Below are 11,943 nucleotides of genomic sequence, written 5' to 3' on the forward strand. Positions count from 1 at the left end.
AAATCGGAATATTTAAATTCTTTATGTATATTTGTGAAGTGGACCTCCAACATCGAAACGTTGGAGATATAAAGAAACTGTTTATGTACTGTTTAAGTTATTAAGGAATCTGTGCTCTTTCATTTCTTTATTTCGTTATCTGTTCTGAGCATAAAACAACAAATTAAAAGTACTGACAACGGATAATCGATGAAATAATTAAAATATTTCGTAATAAAAATACGAGTGTATATCTTTCTCCTTCGTATTCGAAATAAATATTGTAACAATATGTAAAAATTGATTACTCGCGTATTTTTAAATATAAGCAAACATTATCTTGCACCGAAAAGAGTACGAAATGTCCATTATCCCTCGTACCAAATCAATAATCTGAAATGAATATTCGCAATTTTAATTCAGTCCGTGGTAAATACATTTGGTAAACATTTGTAATAAATTATCCGAATGATGCCAAACTCTGTCCAATAGTAGAATTTGTAAAAGGAAATCAACACGTTCGTTAGACCTGTCTTTCAAACTCGTTGCATTTATTTTTAACCGATAATGAAAATAACGAGATCCGGAAAACTCGTGGAAACCTGTTCCCAATATCTGTCGGCCTGATTTTTTCGTAACTGAGATGCAATCGCGAATATATAATCGTCGTTGCGCATCGAGAGGATCCTACGAGTCCTTTAAACCGATGCACGAGGATAATTAATCGTTCGAAACCGTGAACAAGAATTAATTCTTGAAAATACATGCGGATTGGAAGTGAGTAATTATGAAATTTTCGCTAACGATACCTGTCCCACTCCGTATTGCTTTCATCGACTCTGGCTCGTTTCTGTAATATCGTTTCCTCACCGCGTATTCATTTTCATTGCACGTAAAGTGATTTGTCAAATCTCACGAGACATCGATCGTTCTCCGCCCGAGAACAAAATAAATAATAGTGAATGTCAAAATGTGAAAAAATTTAACTTAATTTCAACCAGATTCTGCTTCCATCGTGTTCAATGAAGTCTCTCGTAAATATTAATTCAATGCTATGGAAAATTGCCAGCAACTTGTAATCCATTGCTGAATATTAATAAAACGATAAATAATTGAATATTACTCGTATAATTTCTCGATGAATCTCGTTTAACGTGTCTCGCGCGCAAAAAAAAAAAAATTGTCCATCGATATTGATAAAAATGCCCGAACATCTCTCTCGGTGTCCAAGTGAACATAAATCCTTGATTTCTTTGTTCGTGGTATATTAATTCGTTCCGTTGAACATCGCAATTTTCCGTTGCCCTTTTCGGTATCTTATTTTCTAATACCGCTCCTATTATCGTTTTCTAACGCCATGTTGACGCCTATTGCAAATGAGTAATGGGGAACGCGTTTTGTTCACCTTTTTAGGCTGGATTTCCAATGCGTTTCACTTTCTTCGCCATACATAATCGCTTCGGTATATCCGATAGACGGCTTTCGGAGGCGGTTAAAGGCTGCGCGTATAAAACGAACCGACACAGGAGACTTTAATGCCGAGCCCGAACCAGTCGATCGGTTCTAACGATTGTTTGCCAATCAACTTTCGTGTAATCGCGTGGTTACTTGTTACGCATGCCTTTGGTCCGATAACGATTGCTATCATTCTTGCTTTCTCTTGTTCCTTGCATTTTTGCCCGAACCTGACGCCTTCAGTCCCGTGGAACAAGCGAACGTGAATTAACAAGAGTGGGGTCGATATCCCATTCAATATTCGTAATATCAAGTTGCGGTTACAACACCGAAGTTCAATCAAAGGAAATAACATTAAGGGAAGCACGACACTGTTAGAACATTTACAACGAAACGATTGTTGTCGTTTAATGGGAGTGGTTCGATATGGATATTACGATGTTACGATTCGTCAGTGAGGATTTCGTATTCGGTATTATTAAGAAGATAATTCTATAGAAAAAAATTGTTATTGTAATCAATTTTAGATTCAACACTGTACACAATTTTAACGGAAGTTTACTTTTAACGTGACGACATTTTTTATTATAGTTGTAAATCAACTTTTACTGATTCTTTATTTTATTTCGTTTCTGTACTTTTTTCGCACGTAACAATTTCTATCATCGAAGAGTAAGTTTTATTTTTATACTAGTATTTTTTTCTGTGACATCTAAACGTTTTGGAACTTTTGCACTTTTCACGATATTGGAATATTTAATTGCATAAAAGTGTGCGATATTAAAACATCTCTATACTGGTTCTGCGAGCAATGCTTCAATTTAAAAAATTTCGATATAAGTTATATGCGAATAATAGAATATAACCATGTGGCGCCATCTTCAATTTTCGAACGATACATTCTTGAACGTTTCCAGCTGTAGATGCTTTCTTTCCGAACCCCCGTCCTTATCGACTCGAACGTCGGTTACCGTATCGAGTTCATTCAAATATAAAAATATCAATGAAATAAAAAAAACTCGATATCGTTATGCGATTAAAATTTTTTTTTGATTTCTTACGCAAGATTAAATCTTATGAAAAAATCATTTTTCTGCTAGCTCCGTCGAACAAACATTAGAGTTCATGGTTTTATCGAGTGTCCAATGAAATCGAATCGATAATGGTGCAAACGTCGGTTCGGTTGTTTTCGTGGATTGTTCGGGTGCTTTCGGAGGAGAATCCACGATGGAACATTTTCGAAAACATTGACTCTCGAGCGTTGTAAACAGCGCAATTACCCGCGTTGAAAATGTTGACCCGCGCGTTCTAGTGTAGGCAAGGCCATTTTTTCAGTGAATCGACCAGTTCCACTACAGACAGCAACGAACGTGTTCTGAAATCATGGCGCTCCTCGCGAGAATCGCCAAGTGCGAGGTATGTTGAAGATTTGCAATAAACGTTTTCGTGCGAATTTTACAGCCTCGTTCGTAGAACGCATTGCCGAGAAGCGCAACGAATGTACGTTGATTGAATTTCAAAGCCCGTTGTTACACGAATGGGTGTACGCGTGTCCGATTTTTCGATTAGTCGTGAAAAATCGATATAACACACCAACAAATATTGTCTACTTTACGTTTCTTATTTATGGCTCAGGTTATCGGTGATGTAGCGAAGATTGATAAATTGCCCGACCATACGGTAGGAACGTACCAGTGTGATTTAATTTCGTACTATCAGAACTGCCGGTTGATAAAACGAGGTTAGACACTCATTGTTTTGAATGGTACGGTGCCGGTAATAATTCGTAATTGCTTTCTTCCTTTATCTTAAACACGAGGCTGTGAAACAAATAAGAAAGAAGCAATTATAAAATCGTGTTTTCTTATTCAATCGATGAAATATGTACAAGTAAATAATAAATGTAAGATATGCGTTATTCTTTTATCTGGACAGATGTGTGCCTATTTATTCAATGTTGTATCTAAATAAATTAAATTTCAACACTTCTAATGTAATTTACTGGATTTATTGATATATATTTATGGAAAGTCATTCTTCTCTTTTATTATAACAATAAAACTTGTTATTCGGATATACTTAATACGTTTATAATTGATCGTAATATGTTTATTGCAGTTTGTTTCGATTATATAGTACAGCTTAGAGATGCTTCTGCGATCTTGGTAGTTCAAGTTTCGCGTATTAACGTAGATACATATTATCAGTATATTCTCTTATCATTAAATCGTATCAAATGTAAAATTATCCTGTGTTATACAAGGTGCTCTGTTCAATTCGATCGCTGTAACATTTTCGTCGTTGTTAGAGGTCTAAAAAAAAATGTCTAAGAGAGAAATTATTTATTTGAAAAAAGATGCTTTTTATAATTAACGAACGTTTCGTCTAAAAGTCAGTTTTGTTCCAGTGATTTTAAGGTCGTTAAATTTAACCGTGTATATTTTCAACTTTAGATGACTTTTAACGAAAGAATTACAATTAAGCAAAGACTTACGCGGTTAATTCGTTCTGGAACTTCACACGCTTAATTTCAGTTGTACGTATACGATGTACCTTTATTATGTAATTTAAGTTTCGGAACTTAATTAAAGTTAAATATGTAGTTCTTTAGGAAAAGAACAGTTAGACCAAGAGAAACGTTATTCGATACGAAAGCACATAAATACGGGCACAACCGCTTATCTATTTTCGAGAAAAAGAAAATCAGTCTCAAATTAAGGAGAGTACTATTAGCAAGGGATACTATCAGTAAGTATGAGTCCACTGTAATTCGAGAACTTACTATGCAATAGTTCAAAACAATCTGGGTATGACGTATTGGATTCACACAGTACTGTGGTCAATTTGCTCAATTAGTTTAGGTTCAACGAGAATATTAAATTAAATTAGTTGCCTCGACTGTACAACCAGTTGATAAATATGAACAACAATAAAGATCGATACGTTTCGAGATTAAAATCCAAAATCGGTAAAGAAATTCGTTTAAATCGTATCGTGCAAAATGTAACAACTATTCATTCCCATGTAATAATACTATTTCGTAGCGATTAATAAACAACAAATAAATAAAACTATTTATTCCTACAAAATAATACTTTTTCGTTGTGATTATACGAAGAATGATGAAATACCACGTATTTGGTATAGTAAATTCTTGTTAAAAGTTTGGTAAAAATTATCCAAGTAAATTTACTTTATTAAAAAAATTTAGTTTTTCGTATCCCTCACAATATTTCTCATAATATCGACACTATACTTTTCCAAGTGACATCAGCATTGCCGAGTCAACCGTTTTCGTTAAAGTTAAAATCCAACGACCTCAAAATTTATTTTTAACGAACTTTACAACGATATTAAACCCGCCGGTCCCTCGTGCATCAACAATTTCAACCGTTATTCGTAACAATCCCCGTCTGATTAATTCACGTTTCAACGGACAGGAAACAACAACGGTCGTCGAGACCACTCTCATTACCATTTATTAAATCGAACGTTGCTTCTTACAAAATTCGCCGGAAGTGGAAATAATATCTTGGTCGTTCTAAATCCGTACAAAAGTCGCGACATCCGTGTTGTTTTTCCACGTGAGTCCCCGCATTTTTCCTCCAATTGACACTGTTACGAAATTGTCGGGGCAGTTGCGCTCGTGAAGTGGAATGCCATTACCAATCTCGCGTAATGGAGCTTGCATATAGTATTTTACGTAACGCGAGACCAGCGATGAATCGATTCGGCACCGAGGCATCGTGTCAAAGTGACGTTTACCGTGCGTGGAGCAAACAATTGATCTCAACCGGGGGGGATCCGCTTATCTCGGCCCTTGGTACTTCGAAAACCGGGCCAATCGGATGAATTCTTTATTCCATTGCGATTTAAACCCCTCGAAATAAGCAGCCTCTCCGATTCTATCGACCGAGCGGCTTTGCATATTCAACGACGGACTCACGTTTGTTAATTGCAACGAATGGACAGCGGAGAGAAAGTGATACGGATAATTTCAAAGATGGTCGTTATCGCGCGATAATTCGAAATATGTACTCGACGTCGCAAGATTTGGACGACGGATTGACATTAACACGGCGTAAAAATACTTATTGGATTATCCGAAACGTTGATGTCAACGACCTCGTTATCTTTTCACTTGTATTAATTATTTCACTCGTATTGTAACCATGGGTTCGTTCATTGGTCAACATCGAAATTCATGGATACACGAAGTTGCAAGTAAATTGAACATATCGATACCAACGGTCCGTGATCGTTTAAAAAATTTTAGAATAGTGTACTTTGATTTTGTACATCGATTTGGATATTCTAATGTAACATTTCTTGAAAGATCGACCGTTTGGTACGGTGGATATAATTAAAGAAATATTTTTGGTAAAAAAATGGTGGAAATAGCTTGAATTAATAGTTTAGTCTCATTTGTTAATTAGCAACTGGGTAACACACGTGTCGGTTGATACGATACGCACCCTCCAGGAGCCGATGGCATAATGATTTTATGCGCATCTATTTTGCGCATCATGCGCCTAAAAAGGGGTTGCGCCTTCTCTAGCGGTTTCCATTACACCGATAAAAGAGTCAATTATTTTTTAAAGCGATGTAATAAATTTTTCTACATCTCTGATTTCATTACGCAAATTCTATAAAAAGTATGCATCTGCCACAAACATTCACAGTTCGTTGATTAAATACCTATATCGGATTGAATATTAAAGAAGAAGATGAAATTTAGATGGTGCGAATACTCGAGTAAATGTTTAAAAATGAAAGAAAAAGCTTTTCCGTATTATTACTTAAAATTGTTAATGTGATATTCTTTAACGTGACCGTTTACCCTTGCGGATCATTTGCATTAGAGTTTTAAATAATTGTAATTGTAAATAGTATGCTAAATGAAAGGTCATGGATTTCAATATATTCTATGGATCAAAATTTACTGAAAAAATTTGAATTATTTATCGGTGTGCTTGAATTTTGTTCTACGTGTAGAGATTTTGCGATTGGACACAAAGCTTGTTTAATTTGCTTTTAGATGCGAATAAATAAACGCGGTATTCATTAATTTCATTTTATCGTTGAATTCACATTTATGTAATGTTAATTGAATGATATTTTAGGCGCGACTTACCATAAGGACTTACAGCAGTAGCGTACCGACGGTTAAGATGTACATTGATGGCCAATTCGTAGGTAATTATATTACTGTATTAAAAATTGCTTAAAAAATATTTACAAAAGTAACACGAAACTGTTTGTTGTCGGTTGAACTGTATCACGGCTCGTGACACGAAACCCGTAAACTTCGGTACAAACGAAAATACAATATGAAATGTAACTTCGACCATTAAAAAATTACTCGTTAACGAATCTATTCTCCGACGACGAGATGCACCATAACAGCGAAGGAAGTGTTGTAACGGGTCAAGTATCAAAAGATACATTAATCAACGTATCAAAACTAGCGACTCACGTTGCGAATAGTTTCTATAAACAACTAAGCGTTGAAAGATGTTGTCGAGAACTTCCACAGTCGAGTTCCTCGGAAGAAATTTTTCATTAGTGATGCGATTTCTATAAAGAGATTACATTTTGCAAAACAATATTCGGATAAAAAATCAACCTTCGTTCTAGAGGAAGCAGGTCCCGTTTCCAAACGAAAGAATGTTTAACGTACTGCTCGATTAAAACGATTACCGTACTATGACTGGAAAAATGAAAAATTCAAAACTCAATCCGAAAGATAAAAAGCCTGAATACTGCAACATGTGTGGAGAAACCATGACTCTACGAGTTTGCGTATTTGACGAAGTTGCAGATTCAGTGTTCGTTAAAGAGAAATAATACGAAACGAAAAAACTTGAGAGACGAACGATTCTGTTTTCTAATCACCGAGAGACTCCATTTGTTCCAGAATCAAAGGCCACGGAATTCACGGACGTCCACGATCCAGCAACAAACGAGCTGTTGTGTCGCACTCCAAAATGCACGAAAGAAGAAATGGAGATGGCCGTGCGAAGCGCAAAGAAAGCGTACAAACAGTGGAAAGACACCAGTGTGCTCACCAGACAAACTTTGATGCTCAAGTATCAAGCACTTATTCGTGAACATTCGGTACGTTCGTTGATAAATTGAACACTGATTACTTTACTAAGTATATTGTACAACTTTTATTAAATTAACATCCCACACGATAATATATACTACTCCTATATAAAATATTATAGAATACTTCAATTTTGAAAAGAAATAATAGTAACTCAAAGTGCAAGCGAAGGTTTAATACTTGGATAAAAACGTCTGGTATATTTGAAAAATATTGTTTCCAATATACAGTACAGTTTACTTTTTTAATAATGTAAAATACTTATTTCTCAAGTACATATGTCACATTTCTTTTTAGAAAGAGATCGCAAGGAATTTAGTCAAAGAAAATGGAAAGACAATGGCGGATGCCGAAGGAGATGTTCTTCGAGGACTTCGTGAGTGTTGTTGCAAAACTAAATATATCATAGTAAATTTTACCCCGATGACAAGTTTGTATAATCTTAGCAAGTCGGATAATTTCCTCCAAAGGAAAGCATCGTGTAAAAAAAATACCGTTCACCAAATTTCGATTTAATTTTGCACGTAGTCACCTTTTTCACGATTGCGTCGCTCGTTGCTGGACTCTGTGTGTTTGAAAACGGGCCAAACTGCAGTTTGATAAAGTATTCGTTCGAGCAGTTTTTTGAAACGTACTCTGGCATCTTTCTACGATTCATTCGTGACGATGTTTGTGAATATATTGCGTACAATGTTGGTTACAGAGGTGGTCGACGCCTGTGCCGCGGTTCCTGTTCTACAAATGGGCGAGAGCACCCCGAACATCGCCACGGACATGGACATAGTTTCTTACAAGATTCCACTCGGTGTAACTGCCTCCATCTGTCCGTTCAATTTCCCAGCGATGATACCGCTGTGGTCGTTTCCTGTATCGGTCGCGTGCGGGAACGCGACTATTTTGAAGCCGTCAGAACGTGTACCGGGCGCATCGATGATCCTGGCCGATCTCTTCACCAAGGCTGGTGCTCCGCCAGGATTATTGAATGTTATTCATGGTCAGCACGCGGCTGTTACTTTTATCTGCGAGCATCCGGACATCAAGGCGATTTCTTTCGTCGGTTCCGATCAAGCGGTACGTCGCAACGATGAAAGTCCATTCACGTTTATCGCATCGAGAAACACACTTTGTATGCAGACTTGCCAGTTGATCCGAACACCCGGGTCTGTTATTGTTAAACATAAATATTCAGCAGATTCGCCGTTCGATTTTTACGAAAATGGTTTTCAGTCGAGTCGACAAGAACGTCGAGGCACTCTAAAATACATTTTGTATACCCGAACGGGAATTATTGTGCGCAAATGCAAGAAGTAGTCAGATGTTTCTTCGATCGTAGTTTTTCGTCACGAAGAAAATTGACGAGTTTCGAGTACAAGTAATGTACAAATATTATTATAGCTGGATTAATTTTGAAATTTCTTTCGTTATAGACGATAAGTATGATACCAGTATTGTACGTAATGTTACGTTCAATCGTACGTAATAATAACGCTGAATTATTCGGATGTTTCATCGATACAGAGAATTAGTATTTTAATAATTACAACATCGTGATATCCGTCATACGTATTCACCGTATCGGTGTACCATCGTCGACCATTCTACACATTTGTACATTCTACGTAAAAATTTCTTTCTAGAAAAAGAACTTTCACAGAAAGTTGTACAGAAGCGCCAGGTGTACTCTAAAAAGTTTCTAAAAAGCACGAAGCCGAATGAAATGTTTCTTTGCCGGTGTGCTGTCACTCTTCGTTTCTCGATACGACCTTAGTGAAGAATTAAAAAAAAAGACGAAACTTTGATCGAGTGCCAACTAAACGTTCGTCAATCGTTGCTTTTCCAGGGAAAGTACATCTACAAACAGAGCAGCGCCCACGGTAAACGCGTGCAATGCAACATGGGGGCGAAGAACCATTGCGTCGTTATGCCGGACGCGAGTAAGAACAAAACACTTTCCCAAATCGTGGGTGCCGCTTTCGGGGCGGCTGGTCAGAGATGTATGGCTCTTTCGGTAGCCATATTCGTTGGTAACTCGAAAGAATGGGTGCCAGAATTGGTGGAGGCCGCTAAAAGGTTGAAGGTCAGTGCTGGGCACATACCTGGCACAGACCTTGGACCAGTTATATCGCCACAGTCGAAGCAGAGGATATGTAACCTAATCGAGTCGGGGGTGAAGGAGGGTGCCACATTGGCTCTCGATGGAAGAGGTCTTGTTGTCAGCGGGTTCGAAAAAGGAAACTTTGTGGGGCCAACTGTGTTGGCAGATGTGCAGGTACGTATGTTCGATAACGTGCTATGGTTTAGTTGTGCGTGGTTAACGGTTGTTTAACACTGAATCGAACTCGTTTGCACTGGTTGACATTGATCGATGAGATTCGTTCGAATTGATAGAAAAGGAAAAGAAGAACCGGACAGTTACGACTTTGCGACACCAATATTCGAATCAAAGTGTTCTTGATCTTTTAATCACATTGGAAGAATGTATTTGACAAGTAAGTTTTGAACGAATCGGATTTAAAGACTCGTACATGGGTATAATTGAATGTCGATGAACTTAAACAAATGTTACAGAAACACGTAAAGTTCGAGTATTCCTTCGAGTAGATGTAAATTTGTTCGAAATAGATTGAGATCAAATCTTGTTTCGTTCGAGATATATGTGACATTATTTTGTGTCGTGTTTCAGCCTTCGATGCAATGTTACACCGAAGAAATCTTTGGACCTGTTCTTTCTTGCGTATTCGTTAAGACCATGGACGAAGCTATCGACGTTATCAATAAAAATCCTTATGGAAATGGAACCGCTGTATTTACAACAAACGGTGCAACAGCGAGAGCGTTTGCGAATAGGATCGAAGCTGGTCAGATTGGTATAAATGTTCCAATTCCAGTGCCATTACCGATGTTCAGTTTTACCGGTAACAAGGGATCTTTCTTGGGCGATAATCATTTTTATGGAAAATACGTAAGTAAAATTACGAATTTATACGTACTTTTAATTTACATGTTCGTTTATACTTTCTTCGACGATCGTACATTTATATTTCCGTTGGAATTATTTATTTTGATAATAAACAAAAATATAGAATAATATAAAATTAGAAATAATATGGATAAACTTTACGGGTTTTATTAAGAAATAATTATTTTACATACCGTGCATATTTCATATCGCTGCGATAAATTTACCAGCGATAATTTTACAAGCACATTTTAAACATAATCGAATAACTTGAATTGACATTGGTATTTTGCTGTCGATTGAAATTTTTCAAACACGTGCGAATATTCAGTGTGTCTTTTTTAAATGTATTACACGTTCAAAATATTTGTTGACTAAATTAAAAGATATTGTGTATATTCTTTGTTCAACGTACGACGTGCTTTTAGGGAATAAACTTCCACACACAAACGAAAACGATAACGCAATTGTGGAGGTCTGGAGATGCCACTGACATTGCATCCTCAACAGCCATGCCAACTATGCAATAAAGCCTGTGCTCGTTATTTCGTTAAGAAATTGTTCGGGAAGCAATTTCTTCCCATAAAAAGGATTCACAATTTCCTGACAATATGTATATAACAATGTCTTCCATTAGTCCGAAATATTCGGATACAATTGTTTCGATGCATTTTCCCTAGAATGTTAAATATATCTATATTTTGTAATAAAACAATGGAACACTAAGAGTCGAAGATTGTTATTTATATTTATTAACACAAATAAAAATTTCTCTTGTTCTTAAAATACCACTGCGCTTCGAAAAAGTTTAACTATCGCTTCTAACGTGTTTTGTCGTTTAACCGAAAATTGTACACTTATCTAAGAACAAAGTCTCGTTAGTCTCTTGATATTTTAAATTATGATTAAAACAGTTCGAAACTCTAACTATTAAGCGTCTTACCAGCATTGTTTCACTCGTACCGTAATCTATCCGACGCTATTACAATCTCCAAATATTCGTAAAATTCTATTCCATCGACGATTCAGAAAATCATTGAAATCTCTAATATTTAAACGACTCGAATAACACTGTTCGAATTCAATTCTGTTGTCTTCTTGGCACTTTTTCTTGTTCCAAGTTACTAACTATTGTATACTCCACTGGAACACCGCCAAGTTGGAGTGAAATCTTTAATCGCATTAATTTGAATAACTTTCATTCAACGTTCGCAATAATACCGTACATCCTCGCTCGGGAATTATCATCCTCGAACCTCGTCGTTTCCCACTCTTTGATCCCTCAAACGATACCTACGATCGAAACGCGTTCTCGATTTAATCCTTTCGTTTCCACGGACGGCCGCTCGTCAACGAGTGGGATAAGAGCGATTAATGATCTCTCGAAGTGCAACATAGTGCACGTTGCACAGCAAGAGGAACGTTGCAAGAGAAGTTCAAG

The 11,943-nt window shown here is 36.7% G+C and overlaps 1 protein-coding gene across 2 annotated transcripts; it reads left to right on the forward strand.

Moving 5' to 3' along the window:
* The first annotated feature begins 2,741 nt into the window (after window positions 1–2,741).
* Window positions 2,742–11,228, forward strand: LOC143147137 (putative methylmalonate-semialdehyde/malonate-semialdehyde dehydrogenase [acylating], mitochondrial). 2 transcript variants are annotated; one of them, XM_076312098.1, is made up of 8 exons: window positions 2,742–2,850; window positions 6,558–6,630; window positions 7,352–7,551; window positions 7,841–7,919; window positions 8,247–8,614; window positions 9,384–9,812; window positions 10,227–10,505; window positions 10,931–11,228. In XM_076312098.1, the coding sequence occupies exons 1-8, from the start codon at window positions 2,818–2,820 to the stop codon at window positions 11,030–11,032; spliced, it is 1,563 nt and encodes a 520-aa protein (XP_076168213.1). In that variant the 5' UTR covers window positions 2,742–2,817; the 3' UTR covers window positions 11,033–11,228. The 2 variants fall into 2 exon arrangements, with proteins under 2 accessions (XP_076168213.1, XP_076168214.1); XM_076312099.1 differs by lacking the exon at window positions 6,558–6,630 and having other exon boundaries at window positions 2,754–2,850.
* Window positions 11,229–11,943: the final 715 nt, after the last annotated feature.

The sequence above is a fragment of the Ptiloglossa arizonensis genome, chromosome 5 (assembly GCF_051014685.1).
Source record: "Ptiloglossa arizonensis isolate GNS036 chromosome 5, iyPtiAriz1_principal, whole genome shotgun sequence".
Classification (NCBI taxonomy): Eukaryota; Metazoa; Arthropoda; class Insecta; order Hymenoptera; family Colletidae; genus Ptiloglossa; species Ptiloglossa arizonensis.